The sequence below is a fragment of the Poecilia mexicana genome, unplaced genomic scaffold, assembly GCF_051168715.1.
Source record: "Poecilia mexicana isolate PSO_F unplaced genomic scaffold, ASM5116871v1 scaffold_18, whole genome shotgun sequence".
Lineage (NCBI taxonomy): Eukaryota > Metazoa > Chordata > Actinopteri > Cyprinodontiformes > Poeciliidae > Poecilia > Poecilia mexicana.
The window spans coordinates 2,965,149-2,984,679 of NW_028263387.1; the positions used below are offsets into that span (position 1 = coordinate 2,965,149).

At 37.7% G+C, this 19,531-nt stretch overlaps 2 protein-coding genes across 3 annotated transcripts; both read left to right on the plus strand.

Annotated features, from left to right (window-relative positions):
- The first annotated feature begins 1,639 nt into the window (after positions 1-1,639).
- mblac1 (metallo-beta-lactamase domain containing 1) lies at positions 1,640-6,195 on the plus strand. Of its 2 annotated transcripts, none has more exons than XM_014998136.2 (2): positions 1,640-2,146; positions 5,664-6,195. In XM_014998136.2, exons 1-2 carry the CDS (start codon positions 1,736-1,738, stop codon positions 5,901-5,903), a joined length of 651 nt encoding a protein of 216 aa, XP_014853622.1. In that variant the 5' UTR covers positions 1,640-1,735; the 3' UTR covers positions 5,904-6,195. The 2 variants fall into 2 exon arrangements, with proteins under 2 accessions (XP_014853622.1, XP_087872067.1); XM_088015941.1 differs by having other exon boundaries at positions 5,686-5,809.
- Positions 6,196-9,101: 2,906 nt separating this feature from the next.
- On the plus strand, positions 9,102-16,028 carry tm4sf21b (transmembrane 4 L six family member 21b). The gene is made up of 5 exons (XM_088015973.1): positions 9,102-9,293; positions 9,978-10,043; positions 11,217-11,365; positions 11,478-11,670; positions 15,936-16,028. Exons 1-5 carry the CDS (start codon positions 9,102-9,104, stop codon positions 16,026-16,028), a joined length of 693 nt encoding a protein of 230 aa, XP_087872099.1.
- Positions 16,029-19,531: the final 3,503 nt, after the last annotated feature.

Sequence of the window (19,531 nt, forward strand, 5' to 3'; positions counted from 1 at the left end):
ATACTTATATTATTATAACAAGCCTGGCTTATTTTATGGAGGGCAGAGTAAACAAGCTTTTACTTTAATATAAATACATAAACAAACCTTAATGTAACCTTTCAAATAATATATCCATGTTTATTAATTCATAAATAAATAAATAATAAGGATATAAACAGTGACATAAACATTAGCTCATATGTTGCAGAAATCTAAGAATCTAATGTTTCCAGTCTCTGAAGTTTATTTCTTTAAATGCATAATCAATATCCTCAAGTAAGAATAGCAATTATAATATAATTAAAGTAAAATAAAAGAGGACAGTTTTCCCCCAAACAGTTACTCAATAAATGTAACCAGTACTATCTGGTTACATTTATTGACATTTATTGACATTACATTTATCAAACATAGATGTTCAAACATCTATGTTTGAACATAGATAATAAAATTAGTAGACTAAACTTGTGAACAAGCTTAATGTGATATATTGGCATTAGCTAGTCATCATTTTTCTGACATTACCTGCATCTAACAGCATTACTCATCTCACTCTGTCAGCTTGTGGGTGTGGGGGGGACTGTGTAAAGTTCTTTTCCTTTTGCTGGTTTGCTACCATGACTCTAACACACACCTGCAGCTCTGAACAGCATGAGCAGCAGCATATCTCTGTCAACAGTATATATGTTGACATGAATCAATAATGATTCCTCAGTTTTGATTCAATATAAAATCAATACAAAACATACGCATAGATCCAAAGTTAGATGATGGTTGATTCAACATTGATATAGTATAAGTTATGATTGAAAACCTAACGTTGACTCAACATGTAAGTCACTGACCACTTTTTAAATGTCAGGCTTCAAACATGGATCCAATGTTTCTGCCTGTCCACATTTTGCTGTCTGGAAAAGCTCTCATCCAGAGCTCAAAGAGGAGGAAGAGAGTATCTGCGACACACAGCATATATTGAGTCAGCATTGATTAGACGTTGAGATTTCAATCATAATATAAAATAATAACCACAAACATGGACGTTATTGATGTTATTAAAAGCTCTTTCAACCCACAAAGTAAAACAAAGATAAATAAACACACAGAAATTAGTCAAATAAAAATAATAATGTGTATCTTTAGGCTTATGCAGAACAATATTATTTTCTTAGAATTCTGTCTTTATTCCCCAGAATTCCCTTTTGCAGCATGCAGAGCCTACATTTTTATTCTCTGCTGTGCATACTATTCAGACTGAGACTCAGTTTCTGCTTTCAACACATTTTGAGCCATTTTCAACTCATTTTAATTCATTAGGCATATTATGCCACAATTTGTCCTTTGTTTACGTCAAACAGCAGCTGTTTATAAAAACAAAATAAAAGCCCCATACGGTTCTAACATTAGCTTTCAACCTTAGCTGGAAGTTAAATGTTAACGTATATGTTAGCATTAACTGGAAATGTTTTCCAGCTAATGCTAACATTAGCAAAAAATATTTCAAAATGAGGCATCCTTATTTCGGAACATTTTGCTAGAGTTAACCATATCACTAAGACACTAAAAGGCTAACAATGCCTTTACTCTTCAAACGTTTGCAGAAGTTGTCGTTCAGTTTCATATCTGGACCGAAAGAGGGCAGCATTCCACCCATAGATCAGTCCTTGTAACGAAGAAGAAGCAGCGTCCATCCTGTCACAGACAGCAGCAGCAGTTTGTGTGTTTTTGCAGAAAGTCGTTTGTTTGTGAGGGTCAGATGGCCGCAGTGTGTGATCGGTATCGGAGAGTGTGTTTGTCAGATACTCAGCTGGACTTCCCGGGCCAGCCGTACTCTGTGTCCGTCCTTAAAGTCGGTTACTGCGTCCCTCAGACTGACGGGACGTTCAGAGCCGACGGGACTATTACCCTCATAAGGGGAGTCATGGACATTCTGGTGGATACCGGGGGGCCCTGGGACCGGGAATTCCTCCTCCACTCATTAAAGCGAAGAGGCCTGGAGCCCGGGGATATACAGCTGGTGGTGGGGACTCACGGACATTCAGATCACATTGGAAATCTGAATCTCTTCCCTTCTGCATTGACTATAGTGGGATACGATATCAGTGAGGGGGACACGTACCGCCCCAACCAGCTGGCAGAAGGACAGGTCTACACTGTGGATGAACATGTAAGGATCACATCGCCTGCAGCACTTTATTTAAACTTCACCAAAATAGTCTATGTATGACTGAAGCTTATCTTTTTGTGGCATTCAGTGGCCACATTTTCTTATTTGGAAAGATTCATGTGGTGCGTTTTATTTACCTCGGAAATCTTATCTAAAACAACCCTGGAAGTCAGAATACCACCAAGTTTCACCTTAAAACACAACAGTGAGGATGTGATTATTGCAGAAATAATCTGCCCATTTTCACTTCTAAAGGCTCTAATTAAATCACTAATACAGCAGTTCTCAACGTGGGCGGTACCTCGGGGGGGGCGGCTGGGGGCGCTGGCGGAAAGTTTTACAAAAGGGGGGCGCTGGGATTCCTTTGGGGGGCGTTTGGTCGAAGGTAAACTTTGCACCTTAAATGCACAACAATACCAGTTTAGACTTTGAGCAACTTGCTAAAACTGCATTGTGTAACACTAAAACATGCTTGGCTGCAACGGTATCGATGGCAGCTCTCATTCTCTTCAGTGTTTGTAGCTTCTTGGCGCAGCTCCTCTCCTGCTAGCTTCACCGCATCAGTTCAGCGTTACACAGGCTGATGATGTTGCTGTGATTCACTTTGTCTGGTGTCTGATTGTCAAATATTTTATGTTTTATTGAGGATTTTTGTACATATTTTTTGGCAGTTCTATGATCATGTCAAAGCAGCAACTTATATTAAAAAGTGTTTTATTTCCATTTGAAAGCTGCCCGCTTCCATGGAAGGACAACAGAAAATTGCTCTTATAAACATGTAATTACTAAAATCACTTTGTACCCTCACTTTGTATCCCTCTGAAAAATGAACCCATTTAAATAAAGTAAATACAGAGGAATAAACTGGTATGGCAAGACCTTTTGATCAATAATTAATACAGAGGACTGTATGGCAAGAATAAACAGACACTATTTCCAGATAAAAGGTAAAAAATATTATTGAAATGCCATGGGTTTGTTGAGACCACATCTAATGCTGAGAATAAATATATCTTACAGACCATAACAGTAAATAACTTATCACTTATTTATGTTTTTAATTAGACTTGATATATTTATTTCTTCAATATTATTTTTCATGTCAGTGTTAATGTCATGAGGCTGATGAATCCATGACACTTTCAATTTGACTCATTAGGACTTGATTAAGAACCAGATTTGATCTTTGTAATTTCTGTCCAGTAAAACTATTAATCTATAAATCAATAGACAGGTCTATATAAAGATATAATCCATGTTTCTGTCTCATATTTGTATGGCATTAAAAAGACCTGGAACTTTTGTTTTTCCAATTAAAGCTCTGGTTTGCACAATAAATGCCATGTGGGTGAAATTTTATGGATGATACTCTGATGTCTCATTCTCCTGAAGGCAGCACAGAGCTGCACCACCAGAAACCGACAGAAACACTGAAGAGAAGAAGAGTTATGATTAATGTAGTTACGGTTCTATCCATGTTTTAATGTTCCAGAGCTCAGTCGTTTTGCAAATAGATCAAAGTTTAAACTGGCATGTTGTACATCTTTTATCTGGTCATTTTGTGTAATATTTAACAAATAGAAAATGGCACAGAACAAGAATATTTTTTCTACTCTGATTGGCTGCTGTTAGGCCTACAGATTTTAAGTTGAATCTCCATTTATTGCATTTTTTGTAGACACCTGTGAAAATAATTTCTATTCCCATGGCTTTTTTGTTCTCTGGGAAATTATTTTTGATGATAAATACAGAAACAAGCATAAAAATCAAAACATCTACAATAGTGATAGTAATAATAAAAATAATAGTCAGTGTAAAGTAGCCTACAAATTCTTTGGTGGGGGGCAGTGAGGGACCTGGATAAAAGCTAGGGGGGCGTTGGCCCTAAAAAGGTTGAGAAACACTGCACTAATACAAAGTTATGTACAACTTGTGTTCGTGAAAAGGCTGCAGATACGCAACAATCCACCGTTATTTGCTTGTAATGCTAATAGTTCTTACACCACAGATGGCAAACTCCTTGGTTTTCCAACAACTGGAAATAGGCAGGCTTAGTTCTGGATAGAGTCTCAGATCCCCAAATTTTATTTAAAACAAAATATAAATTCCACAATTATTCTATTTTTGCTAAAATAATGTAACAATTTGATTTAAATGTTAGAATTATCATTGTATAAAACGTTTTTTTGTGAGTTTGATTTAGTAACAGAGCTGATGTTAGATCAGTTGGACTATCTGCTCCGTTTCTACAGTCAGATAAATTCAATTCAGCAGCAATTCACAATATATGTAAAAAAAAAAAAAAAACAACCAAACAAACAAAACAATTCAATCCAATTATACATCCAGTTCATCTTAATTATCAAACCATGCAGTTAAGTTCAATTTATCATTTTTTTAAAACAATTTCTGTCTAAGGAAATAATCTGTCATAAATGGGGTTGAGGTGGTGGTGAGGAGAGACGTTGACTCCCAGGTTATGATGAAAATGGTGATATTTAATGACGGAAGCTCAACAGTCCAATACAGGCGGCACGGCAGAAAGTAAGCACGCAGCTAATCACCGGTAGCACTGATACACTGAAGACTGAAAACCAGAGCTGACGCCGACACAGGACTTAACCAGTTCTACTGTGATGGCTAACTGACTGACGCTGACAAAGACGTACGTAAGACAGACGTGCAAACGACGGACCCAAGAGACAAAGACAACAGGTGGGACTAAATACACTGGGAGGGTAATCAAGGAATGAGACACACCTGGGATCAATCAACGGGGAAGGCGCAGAAACAACAGAGACTCAGGACAGAAACTGAACACAGAAAAACCTTAATATAAATACACAAAAACAGCGATCATGACATAATCAGTAGATTTTGCAAGCTGGCTGCAAAAATGACAAGCAGAATCACAAAGTTTATTTCTAGACAACTGATGTTTGTGGAAACCTTCTTTCATCCAGCTGATTGGCCAAGCCAAACTTCGTGTTAGGGACAGACAGCGCTGCATTGCTTAAGGCCCCTCACAGAGAAAGCTGTAGTCACGCTGACCTCTCAGTAAAATGGCTGTAGACCCGGAGAAGGGAAATGAAACTCCTCAGAAACATAAACACAGCACAGTTAGGATAGATGGAATGCCATTCTTGAATTTCATTGTTAACTTCTCCCAAACCAATGTTTCAAAAAAATAAAAAGCAGAATAACCAATCTCCAGGAGGTGTTCCAGGTATTAGTTTTCCTTGAACAAAATTTGTAATGGATAATAAAATAATTGGACCTAAGGGCCACATGGTATATCCCCAAAATAATGTCTCGTGAGATCAAGTGGGAGTTCTGCTTTTTCCATAGTCATCCATTGTTCCTGATTATTTCCACCCCTTTTTACTTTTTAGCATCACAGTGAAATCCTCATGAATCAGAACAATAATCAAAATATTATTGATTAAAAGAAAATCATGTGTGAACCATCTCTATGAAGTCTGGTAAATTCAGTTCATCCAGTCTTCCTCCATCACAGGTGTATGTGGTTCCCACCCCAGGCCACTCAGGACAAGACATCAGCGTCCAGGTGGAGGGAACATCTGTTGGAACTGTCCTTGTTGCAGGAGACTTGTTTGAGTGCTGGTCCGATGACAACAGCTGGAAGGATCTGAGTCTGAACAGTGCAGTGCAGGAAGTCAATCGACAGAAGGCTCTGAATACTGCTGATGTCATTATACCTGGACATGGACTTCCTTTCAGAGTTCTTAAAACATGATTACTTCGAAATGATATGCTGATATCGCTTGTCTTATTTACAACTTATCTAGGAGTCTCGTGTATTATTATCACACTGCCTGAGCTTTATTGAGTTAATTCAGTCAAAGTTTACACTGAGTAATCCTACTGAATAGCACATTTTCACACACGAGGAACACACACGAGTGTTCATAAACACTTTATATTTGTGACTGTTTAAAGTATGCAATTTTCAAAGTTTGATGTTTTAAATTCCTTCTTTGAAAAATTCTTCATATGTGCTGCCTGAAAATAAACATTATTTCCATCAACCTTTTGAAGAATTGCTGCAATTCTGTGAACTTTGACAGTTGGTAAACATGACATGGTAAGCTATAGGCCTGAATGAATGGCAAAATGATCCGGGATTCATTGGTTAAAATATCAATGTCATGCTTCCAAAAATTCTTAGTTGATGCACCACTGTGTTTCTTTGTGGCTAAATAAAATTAGAGTTTTAATTCTGAAGTCAGAGATCTTATCAGGACTCGTCAATCATTTTCCATTAAGGCTTAAAACCTAACATGGAAGCATAATCAGGGAACTCATGCCTAGGCTGCTGTTGATCCAGTGCCAAAGAGCATTTAGCTTAACATAAAACATTTAGAAACCAACTTTAAAAATGACTCTTAGAAAGCCAAAAGTGTCAACAATTATTACATATAATGTAATACGTATGCATGGTCATGTCCTGCAGCTTTTAAATCTGTGGGTCATCAGCAGGCTCCTGCTGATGATGATCAAAATTATAAGAAACAAAGTCTTGAGATATATCAGTATGTGTTATTATGACTCCATATTATATACAAGTTTCACTTTCTGAGACGACTGACAACAAAAAATGCGCTTTTATGCAACATTCTATATTTTTTAGATGTACTAGTATATATTTTATTGTTATCCGTATGACCTAAGTACCCAAATAGTTATGTTAATAAATTAAAATTAAAATTTTAAAACATTAAATCAAATGTGAAATTTGAAATATTTTTTCTTATTTCTTTGTTTATATTTTGTGCTGTTTTCTTTTAATGTAAACTACCAAAGAATTCACAAATCAGTCACCTTCATCAAAGTGAACAAACCTCTGAAGTGAGCAGGACAACAAATATTCCCACCACTATGATTGGTGGAGCTGAAGGTTCAGCTTCTTCTGGCCAGTAACTCTCTGCTCTTTCATCTAACTCAGAATGTTACTTCATATTCCTTCTTTAATATACTACATTTAGTCTCAGATATAGTGTAACCATATTCTGAATTCAAATGAAGTACTGATGAAGTGATAGAATATTTCTTTATGTATGTGTTAGCATGTCTGTCACTGCACCAAGTTGTGGGTGTGTCTGGATCAATGTGTCTTAATGCCGTCAGAGACGTATTACCAGTGGAAAATCATGACTTAAGTGTCAATAAACAGCTTGGCTCACCCTTGAAACACATCACTGTGTTACATAAACTCATAGGTGTCAAATGGAAAGAACTGAATCAGAGGTGGAGCTCTATCTAAACCCTCCACACAACATTGTTTGTTTATGAAGGCCATGCTTTACTGGGTTTAAAGGAAAATATTTCTAGAACCTTCCTTCATGAATATATATCAGTATGTTTCTGCATAAAAGCTTTAAAACAAGTTTGTGCGATTTACAAAATCTCACATTTAATTACCTATCAGCTGCTGGTGTAGTGAGTTGTAATGAGCTGCTATACATGTGGTACGTTTTATTATAGATGCTGGCCAACTATACATATAAATACCCTGTTGATGATCCATCCTTGATGGCCAAAACTGATGGACATGGGAGTTGGCTCTTAACAAATCACCAATGTTCAAAGGATGACAAATTGAACCAAAATTTCTTTGGGTGGAAACACGCTACAGGTGCTTGCTGACAAGCACCCTTCCCCTAAGCCTGGGTCCACACGCTGCTCCAGTCTACCTGATCTGGGGAAAGATTCGCCGTTTCTTGTGATCAGCCATTTCGCCAAACTGCTCTTAGTCTGACCTCCACCCTGAAACTGCCATGTCACACTCTACCAGGAGATAACGCTCCAGATAACAATCCCTCACCACATTAAGATGGCCAACATAACTACCTGAAAGAAAATAAAACAAAGTAGCTTTCTAATGCACCACTGCCATGCTTTCTATGTTCCACTGCATTGCTTTGGGTCAGACAGTCAATGTTCTGTGTTACATAATGTACATGACCTGAGAAGGTCATCATTACATACTCAGCATACCAAGGGTTGTAAAACATTTCTGACATTTTAATTTGGGTACTAACTGCCCAAAACATGACATCACCAGTGGACCAGTGATCTGGAGGGGATTCTGGTTTTCATTCCCTAAACTAGACAAAATGATAACCACCAATATTAAAAACCAAGTTTCAGTGGAAAATGTGATGGAGGTGCAGTGTTTCTACATCACAATAAAAATGGCAGCATACCTCAGTGAAAGCTTCTGATGTATGCTTAGGCGTTATTTTTTTATCTATTAAGGGATTACAATGTTGTACAATGTGTGGATAAAGTCCATCAATTGATAAGATAAATAAACACAGTCATCGGCACTTATAGGATAGGACAGGGTTGGTCTTTATCAGTTTTCTGTCATTCTGATGACAGATAGTGGCATATAGCTCTGACTCAGTCATTCTGAGATCACCACTGACCACAGCACAAACCGCATAACTAAAAATATTAAACATCAAAACCTGTCAAAATTATTGGACATCCATAACTCACAATAACCACCACCAAGGAATGAAGCATTGATATTCAAAGTGTATTATTAATTAACAGCTTCTAAAACATGGACAGCTTGCAGTGTTTTATTTATTTATTTTATTCTATGTGACTCTAAGAAGCTGAATTATTATACCTAATATGCCATATTTTTAATGGAAACTTATTTCCACCCACACAATCAGACAAATTACAGATTAGGTCATAATTCAGATGATAATTAACTTGTATTTCCTTATCACCTGTTGCTCCACCTTTAACTGCTCCACCCTTAGTAACATATTTAAGCATCTCATCAGTTTCCACCAGTTGCATCTGATCACTGACTGATCACTGAAGCGGTTTGGAATTTAAGTATTTGATCAACCGGATCTATACAAAGCAACTGATTTCTTTTGCTTAAGGACAATTTTTCCATCCATCAGGCAAAATGTGCACAGGGGCATGCTCCAAGTTTATTGCCATCCCTCTCTATGTCCTGGCTCTGGTGTCGGTCATCTGCAACATCATGCTCTTCTTCCCTGACTTTAGTACTGAGTATGCAAGTGCAGACAGCAAAAGTGAGCCAAAGCTCACAGATGAAGTGAAATATATGGGAGGCCTTATTGGAGGAGGAATCATGGTGAGTACATTACCTGCTGTGTTATGGATGGAACGTTTGTTTTTAAGATTTGAGCCAAGGAATGACGGGCAGAGCAGTGTGGTTTACCTTCATAACATACAAAATGCTTCTTTAGTCAGGTAGGCCTACAGGAATCAGGCTTTGATGCTTTGATACAAGCCAAATAAGGAGAACTTGATTATCGGGAACATTCTTGGCTCATTCTATTTTTGACTTGCTCAGCTTACAGTCTCTTGAGACCACGTCACAGATTTCTTTTCAAATAATTGATCGTTTTATTGTTAACAAAGGGATTTAAAGATTTGACTGTCTTTTTTACTGATTGTTTTTATTGGCTTGAGAGGATTATCAAGCAAAATCCAGCTAGTCAAAAAACTGGCAGTAATCTAATTGACAGCAATAAAACTACTTTATGGTGTAATTTAAAGACACACGGTAACTGCTGGTAACAGTACTTTGATAAAAGACAGATTTGCAGAGCTGCACTAACAAAAATATCTTCAAACTGAAAATGAATGCTTAATATTTTAACGTTTGTCCAGGTTCCCTTCAGTTTTCTATAGTTATTTCTCTATTTTTTTCATTACAATGTGAATTTTTCACAGTTCAGTGTTTGGACAGGTAGACATCACATAACTCTGATGTTTCTCCCCCTGTGCTGTCTTGTCTTTTTTCATCTCAAAGGTCCTTATTCCTGCCATTCACATTCATCTGACAAGTGCACAGAACTGCTGTGCCAACCGCTGTGGGGTGAGTCGTACCTTTGGCACTAATTAATTATGTCTGACAGACACTCAGTTGATCAGCAGTGATAAGGGCCAGGCTGCATGGTTGGAAAGCAGGAAGCGTTGACCTAAGATTAACTATTAATACCATAAATCTGTTATATAAGCAAGTCCAGGTTGATGCTTGTTAAGGAGTGGTCTGAGTCACATGGTTTAACTTTTTCATTCAGGGCAAAAATTTGATGCTTGGGTCATCAGGATCTGATGGTTCAATCTGCGAATGAACTATTAAATGTTAAATAGTTTTAACTTCCTTTAGTCAAACCACTGATATCAAAGAGCTTAACTCTTCTGAACCTACCAGTTGAGGTCGATCAGCCCAAAAGGGATGGCGCCAGCATCTTTTACTCTTTACCATCAAAATGTTGCCCATAAGTCATTTTGTCAAATGAAATTTAAAAGCCATGTTAAAAATGTTTGTTGTGATTGGAGCATGAAAAGTTAATCAAAGGATTTGTATCGCAATACAATTATGCATATTGTTTTTGTACTAACTGGTAAAAATGCTAAAGTTTAGATATCTGGTTCAGTAAAATAAGTTAACCATTTTTAACCAGAACCTCAAAATATCCAGGATGAAGAAGAAATTAGCTGCCAAAGAAATTTATCTGGTGTCCTTTTATAAGCATCACGTCTTCAGGATACTTGTTATAACAAACAAATGCAGTTCAAAGATGATTCATTGCCACAAATTATTGTGGCACTGAATGCATTAGCAATTACAACCTGTACTGGAACTGGTCCAATCCAGAGAAGTAGCCTAATACCTGAAGGGAAGCCTTTCAGCAGTTTGAAACACACAGGCTGTATTAAGCTAGGCAACCAGTGGAGTGGATTTATCCGTTAATTTGACTTCATTAAGATGAAATAAATGCTTGGATGGCTCCTAGTGTGGAGTTTTAAATGACTGACTCATTTCAATCCCAGCTGGCTGGTCCTGTACTCATCTGGGCTTCTGTGGGTTCCATCAGTCCAAAGCTACGCTAACGTCTGAATGACTACATTGTCATCATTTGTACTGACAGCAGATCTAGAATGAACACTTTACTGTTAGGACTGATCTTTGTGCTGTGTGCCTTGCCTTTAGTTTTATGACTGTAGAGTCATAATCTAACCTTGCCTTGTGTTCTGTGTGTAGATGTTCCTGTCCATTGGGTTTGCTGCGATTGGTGTGGTGGGAGCCATTTACAGTTTGGCCGTTGCAGCTGTGGGTCTTCAAAATGGGCCAGTTTGTCAATATATGGCAGAAAATGGCACTAATATATGGGGAAGACCTTTTTTGGACAGGTATGTAGTTTTACCTGAAACTACTGAGAGGAGGGTTCATTTAATAATTATATTTCAAATATTTGCTATTTTCCTCTTTTGTCATAATGCAACCCTGTTTTCTTCCTTTTAGTGAAGGAAATTATCTGGGTAACAAGGACAATTGGAAAACTTGTTTGGTACCAGACAATGTGGTTGAATTCAACTTGGGGTTGTTCTCCACCCTGCTGGTGGCCGCCGCCCTGGAGGTCATCCTCTGTGCCTTCCAGATGATCAATGGACTGTTTGGCTGTATCTGTGGAACCTGCTCTGATAAGGATGAGGATGTAAGACCATAAAGTCCAGTTTTGTGTGTGTGTGTGTATATATCTATATCTATCTATATCTATCTATATATCTATATATATATATCTATATATATATATATATCTATATATATATATATCTATATATATATATATATATATATATATATATATATATATATATATATATATATATATATATATATATATATAGATATATATATATATATATATCTATCTATCTATATATATATATTTGGAAGTCCTTTGTTCTCTGCCTGAAGGTGATGCAGCACGATGTCTGAACTCTGTCTCTGTCTTCTCCACAGTAAAGCAAAGCAGATCAACTTCACACCATGACTTCTTGACGAAGACCTGAGAGAGATTTTTCACCATCACTGTCAGCATGAACCAATACGTTTCTCTTTTCCATAATATTTAAAACAATAGTTTTCGCCTAACTGGCAACACTACAGGTTTGCTGCTTTAATGTCCATCACTAATATGGATTTGTCAAGAGGATTGACTGGGATTACTGCTGATTGTTTCTTTTGTTTGCGTTTCTTTAAAGATTAAAATATTAAATTTCATCTCGGATACATTATGTACATGAGCATGTAAAGTTATTATTAATGTTTTGTAATAAAACTTTGAACACATCATATATATTTTTTCTCTTTTTATGTTTTGATTCCAGTAAAAATAATACCTGACCAGATCTAAAAACATAAAGTCAACTTTCCAGATGGTTTTGTATTCTCCTGTAAACACTTCTAGAACTTGATCAAAATTTTCTGATAAATGTCATGAGAGATGCAAAAATGGCTGGAAAGAACATGTTGCTCCTTGGCACATGTATGATTCTATCACAACCATAAATTATCAGTACAAAAGATATTTTAAATTAAATTTAATAAAATCAGTCACATCTATTAATTATTTAAAGGATTTAAAAAAAAAAAACTGACAAACTATTACAAGCAGCCGAGGTGAAGCAAATAATGTAAAGACCAACAGTCCTGGGCTGGAGGATGAAGGTGATGTTTAAAACAAATACTGAATAAGAAGATGCTGGAAGTTTGGTGCAGGTGCAATAAAACGCTAAAAGATGAGTGTGTGAAGAAAACAGTACAAATCTACAGCCAGTGGAGAGGTGAATGTCAGCGTTGGGTCTGGGTTAAGGCAGCGTGGAGGGGAACACTGTTCCCAGTCTAAATTATGATTGAGGTTCGGTTAATGGAGCCACTAAGCAAACAGTTACATGAACCTCATTTTCAATAATGTACTTCACGTGTCAGCTATAAATGAAACGTTGGAAATCCTTGTTTATCTAAGCTACCTGAGAACTGGGACCGTCAATGAATGAAGAGTGTTGCTCCTTATGCTGCCCTCTGCTGACAGCCACTGAACAAACACACACAAGCAGGTCTAGGCGCGTTTTGAAGAAGCCGTATGGAGGGTGAGACGGGGGAGCTGCAGCTCCAGCAGGAGCTCAGCTCAAACGGGAACTTCCACGTCTGCCTGCGGACTGCTGCTGGCTGAAGGTGAGTCCATGCTAGCTAATTAGCAACACATTTATTGTGTCATAGTAAATTTGTCTTGTTTATTTTTATTAATCCAGACTACAAAACACACCACAGCATCAAATGTGAAGGTGAAACTAAGTTAAGGAGCGTAGTGATAAGTAAATAACAGTTCATGATAAATAATAGTTAATCGTTGATAAGATGAAATTAAAAGCTTTGTTTCCAGGTTTATTCTGGTCCAGGTGACACAGCATCCGGTATCTGACCGGTCCGTTATTTTTGAGTACACGCGTTTCAAGAAGTGGATAAAAAAATTAGCTCCTTGACACATTTATTTATAAGGGCTTCTTCGTTCACATATTATTATTATTATTATTATTATTATTATTATTATTATTATTATTATTATATCAGAGCAGAAAAAGAACAGTAAAATTGAATCTAGTAAAATAAAGTTTAAGGTGTACACAGTAAAATAAAGGTAGATGACGTGGGAAATTTTACTCACTAATTCTGTGAGCTTTTGATTTTTTGCCTTTTTTTTGTTATTACTTTTCACACAAAATCTACAGCAGCGGTGCCCAAGTCCAGTCCTCCAGAGCTGCCATCCTTCAACTTTCAGATGCATCCCTGCTTCAACACACCTGAATCAAATGAATGGCTTGTTATCAGGCCTCTGTAGAGCTGATCCTGGTCTGTTGGAGTAAGGATACTTCTAAAACTTGCAGATGGTAGCTCTCGAGGACTGGACTTGGGCACCCCTGATCTACAGGATTCCACTAAAAACAAGAAAAATTGTATTTCTAACAGTCAAAAAGCAGCAGCACCACTTTAATAGCCTGTTTCCTTTAAAGTTTCAAAGGTAATCTTATGGTGGAAAACTGTGGATTCAGTTAATATCCAGGTTTTGTTGCAGCAGTGCAGATGTGACCTGTTTCAACTGGAGTGCAGAAGCTTTAGTTATGTGGAGCATCCAAAGTTCGGCTTCAAATGGTTAACATTTATTTGATCAGAACAAAGCAGTCATTGCTTCACAGTGGTAATCTACTCATCATTGCACATTTTGCTTTGATTCATTTCACTTTGTGCTTCTGTTTTTCTGTTAGCATCATAGAAATCAGCTTGGAGCTTTTCCAGCTGCTAAATGACTTCTAATACAGGAAGTTACAGGTCCCGGCGGGCGGCTTCCTCCTCAGTTTGAAATCTACTCGGTCAGAAGCAGATCAGGATCTAATTAGTGAACTTATCTTGCTAAGTGTTGATCTTCTGGTTCTGAGCTGGTTCCTGTGAAGGGCCACTATGTTAAACTGGTCTGGACTGGAAAGCACAGTGGAAGTTGTTCCAGTTTTTTCACATTCAACCTCCTCTTCAGGAGGAATTTATGGTCTGATTTTCAAATTTATAGTTTGTGTGAAAAAGACAAATATTAGATCAGTTCTTGTGTGTGCAGCTTTTCTATCTGTATTCTCTGAGGTGCACCTTTATTTTGGATCAACAAGTTTCAGAACAACATTCCAGAACCTTGTATTGAAACGTGTGAGCAGACTGAAGGCTTTGTTTTGAATTTGTCCATATGGAGGAATGAGTGCCGTGGGGGTGGGGCAGCTGGTGCTGTGCTTCTTAACCTCCTTAGCTAGGTGATTAGCGGCTTTACTTCTAAATCTGGAGGCAGAACCTGTTCCTGTCCATGCTGAGCTGTGCTTTGTATTATCACCGTCCACTTTTAATGAGCACAATTAATTAGTTTCCTTCTGTACCTTTGTTTTACTTCCCTCATTAAAGCAGTGGAGCACAGAGTAACTATTATATTTTGCAGTTGATACCACATGTTTACCTACACTGTATAAAGACCTTACCTTACTGGTGTTTCTCTCTCGTATTGTTTTAAATCAGTAAGGATTACACACATCACTTCCAGGATTTAAACTGTAATGTTCTGTGTGGTTCTGTGGAGTGGAGTTCAGTTTAAACAACCACAGACCTGCAAGTTTTCACCAGATGCTCCTTTAGCTTCCTATCTAAAGGAGCTTCTTTGTGAAAATCTGTTATTGATATTTTATGGGCACAAATTCCACTTATGCATATTTTGTTTCTGTAAATCAGACTATGGATTCAGACGGTTTTGTAACCTTGTAAAACGTTGTAAACCTTGTCGATAGATGCGTGTGAAACGATCCATGGTATGTAAATCTGGGATCGTAAATCAGAATGTTTTGTTATGAATAAATGTTGCCTCCTTATAAATCAAAATGTCTGAGAATTTTTGAAAGATTTGTTCTCATAAAAATAATTACAGGAGTTATAATGTTGTCTGTTAATGTCTGTTTATAGATACAAGGCAGAATAGCTCAGCTAACGACTACACTATCTGATAAACAAGGACAAAATGTATAAGACTGGAATCTGTGCGCATAATTCTTAACCTGTGAAGCTTTTGGATGTTTTCCTTTTGCCTCAATAAGTTTTCTACTGATTTTGCAGCTTACTTTAAGTTGAAAAACACGTTCAGGGTAGCAGCTGTGAGCATAGATGGCTCTATTTCTTTCTCTTAGTCTCCTGTTTCAGGACCATTTCTCTGCTCTGTTTTGGGTTTGGTATGTGTGACTTCCTGTCCAGTTGAGGTAGCTGGAGTTGAACTTTGATCATTGATCATAGTCTGCAGTTTAACCCATTCTCTTAAACTGTCAAAATAATTCCATCCTCTGTTCCCCTGTCACTGCTAAGAGTTCTTCCCTCACTTTATGTTTTTTTTTCTTTCAGCGGCCCTACCCCACCACCTCCAGGACATCTCCTCCAGCTTCTGACTACATCACCAGCAGCTTCATCTCCTACCTCGGATCAGCTGTTTTCTAGTTCTTTCATTTGTCACTTCAACATCAACTTATATACATGTTAGTTCACCTCTGTCCTCCAGGTGGCAGCATTGTGCCTAGTTTTCCAGGTTCCATAAACAACAACCCTGAAACAGAAGAGATGAAGCCATGAAAGTGAGCTGACTGAGAGAACATCCTAAATCCTCAGACCATCATGTTGACGCAAGTAAGTTTGAACTCAAACTTCACCTGGTTTGAACAAAGATTTGGTAAATTTACTGTCATAAGCACTGTTTGTATTTGAAAGTGAATGAGATATTATAAAGTTTTACACAAGTTTTACTAGACACAAAAAGTCAAATGCTCTCTGAGGAGTATTTTCTGTAAAGCACTGTAGGTCTTAAAAAATATTAAATATGACTTAAAAATCTGAAATGGTCATTATTTTGTTTGTTTGTTCTTGTATTGAACTGCTTCTCAGATGTAACAACATTTAGTCAGTGGATGACTTCTCCAGAAAGCTAACAGACAGGTACTGTCTCCTATTGAATCAGTGAGGAAGCATTGTGTAGGATCTATGCTAAATTTGTATGTACAGCCAAACGCAAAGGCAAAGAGACACAATTTCACAGAGACAGAAATATTCTGGTGAGTGACACAAGAAGTAAAAACATCTCAGTTTTGGTAATCACAGGTGTGAGCGCTCAACTGTATAGTCCATTTGTACATCAGGTCTGAAAAATTAGAATTTCCTTCCTGGTGTTCCCCTTACCAAGGTCTCCCAGCCATGCCAAATTATGCACCAGTGTCACTGTATTTACTTGTTCAGTCTGACTGCCTCACACCTTCTCACATTTTATGTGTTAATATGTGGTTACCTTGTACCCAAATGTTGAGGTGTAGCTGGGCTTCATAAAGGGGAAATTGATTTCCGGTGTGCATGTGCATGGTTTTATAAATCTGGATCATTTTTGGCATCTGCCATGACTTTTAGGCATAGGTGCACTTTTTGTATAGTTCCTACACAATGTCTTATGAATGAGACCCCATGTCTGTGAATGTTTGTCCTCTTGTGTATGTTCTTAGAATGATAGCATGTGATTGTTAACAGTGTCAGATGAGATCAAAGCAAATGTCCCAAAGCCTGTTGATGAATGGAACATGACTGTATTTGGAATTACCAATGTACCTTCACATATTAGTGTTTGTCTCACTTGAAATCTCTTTAAACAAGAGGTCTGATCCAGTAATTGATTGATTTAAAGTTCCACTATCCAGCATGGCCAAAAATGCTCGACTGCCGTTGGCCAATGCAGCTTGGCATTGAGCCATAATTCAGTTGGTGGTTTCTTCCTGTTGAACAGGGTAAATAGGGTTAGGGTTAGGGTTAGGGTTGTCTCATTCTAGGAGACAGCAATGTCTCCTAGAATGAGACATTGCTGTCAAATTAAAGACTCAATGCATTTGAGTATTCAAGAGTGATTACACGGAGGTGCATGAAGGAGCAACGAGAGGCGTGAGGAGTAAGTCTAACTCCTGGTCCGTCATGTCTTTGTTGTAACAATGCTTCTTGGTAATGAATCCTATCCTCTTAGCTTGTTCATGTCCCTTTAAATTGTGCCACATTTGAAAGGAAAATGGATTGTGGATAGGGTTTTCTCTGCTAGGCCCATGTAGCTCATTTGTTTGTTGATTTGTATTTTTGTTGTTTATTGGATTGGATGATTGATATTCAGTGAAAATTGTGGTAACAATTTATTCACTTAACAAAGAGGAGTATCAGCAGTGGTTGGGAAACCACACACAACCACAACGACCTGCTACCTCCTCCTGGTCATTAACTTGGCATACCACACCTCAACAAGTGTTTGACTTACTCATATCAGTCAATGTGCTTGTGCTGTTCATTTTGGCATGTGCAAACTGACACCAGTGTTCAGAGTGATTAACATCAGGACTGCAGGCAGGCGATTCCATCTCTTCCACTCTACATATCTGGAGATCGTTTCTGTTCTTCATGCCTGACATCAAGCCCTGACATCCTGAAGGACAGAGTCTGATGAAAAGGTAGAGAGGATTGCTTTTGGTTGCAGAGCCTCATCTCAGGATCTCTCTGCATTGAAATAGCCTACTTCTTTTTATGGCGGTTGGCAGAACATTGAGAGCACTGACGCTATTGCGCCCTCTACATGGAGGAGATGGAGGGGATAGATTGTTTTCACAGATTATCTGTCTCATAACAAACTGTCACGACATCGTGACAGCTTTAACAAATGTGGAGAAAACATATTTTTTATTAAATTCATACTGCAGCTTGAATAAAATGCAACTACATAGCATTTTTTGAGAAGTCTGGATTGCTTTGTATATTTTGCACGTTTTTTGACTGTTGCTTGTGGGGAGAGACATTTCAGTAATAGAAAAATGTAAGCAACCTACTTGCATACTGTATGTGAACTGTTACATGTAAAATTCATGAGCAGTGAATATTGACCTAGTATCAGTATTGGACCAAAGAAAGCAAGGCAGTTGCAAGCCTTTAAAACTGAGATGCTTTTTGTGGGTCAAATAGACTCAAGAAATTGTAACAGCAGCTGCGCAGAGGGGCCCAATCTAATTTTTTGTCACAGGGGCCAAGATTTCTGGCGGCGCCTCTGGGTTGAACAGATGATGACCCTGGTGTAGTTTGTCTTTGCTGATGTTTTAGGTCAGCCATAGCTGACACTACGTCACACAGACACCACCTGATGTGCAGCAATCAGAGCATGCAGCCTGGCCATAGGTTGGGATGCTTTTAATTGAGGTGCAATAAAAGTTTACTAAATCATGCTCTTATGTACCACAAGAAATATAAATTGAACGTTGAGCTCTCCATCACAGTTCTGGATTATATCCGACCAGTTTGCTGTTTCATGCATAACCAAGCAGCAACATGTATACATGTTGCTGAGTGTGTCTGGATAGATTCATCTATCTGATGTGGTTGGAAAGTTCACTTAAAAATTCTATGACATTTTAATGTTTTCACTCTTTTTTATAATATATAGTTAATTATTTCATAAATTTCCATGTAAATAACTGTAATATAAAGCTCAGAACACTTTGACAGCTATGGCGTTTTAAAGACTTGAGTAGTTTTATTATCACACGAACCCACTTATGTTTTGGCCCCACTCTGATGAACTACCAGTGGAAAACTGGCCCACTGGGCCAGAGGCCTGATTTAAACCTGAGGACCACAAACACAGCCTGGGAGTCATAGACTTTCTACAAAAAGTCAATGATAAGCTAATCTATATGGAGCTATAACTGTCTCATAATTCACAAATGCACAGACTAAGATTCACAAATGCAAAAGATTCACAAATGCACAGGATGAGATCCACAAATGCCACAAATGCATACAAGATCCACAAATGCTCCATAAATCTATAATGGACATGACGATATCAACACTTAAATAAGACACTTGATGTAGGTTTCTTTTTTGGAGCTGAAGAAATTGAAATAACTTAAAGACATTACATATTTTCAGCCTGCAGG

Bases quoted from the DNA above. Each gene is read 5' to 3' on its own strand.
- mblac1 (XM_014998136.2), top strand. From the start codon at position 1,736: ATGGCCGCAGTGTGTGATCGGTATCGGAGAGTGTGTTTGTCAGATACT. The intron at 2,147-5,663 runs GTAAGGATCACA...CCTCCATCACAG, and splicing joins TCTACACTGTGGATGAACAT to GTGTATGTGGTTCCCACCCC.
- tm4sf21b (XM_088015973.1), top strand. From the start codon at position 9,102: ATGTGCACAGGGGCATGCTCCAAGTTTATTGCCATCCCTCTCTATGTC. The intron at 9,294-9,977 runs GTGAGTACATTA...TTCATCTCAAAG, and splicing joins TTATTGGAGGAGGAATCATG to GTCCTTATTCCTGCCATTCA. The intron at 11,671-15,935 runs GTAAGACCATAA...TTTTTCTTTCAG, and splicing joins GCTCTGATAAGGATGAGGAT to CGGCCCTACCCCACCACCTC.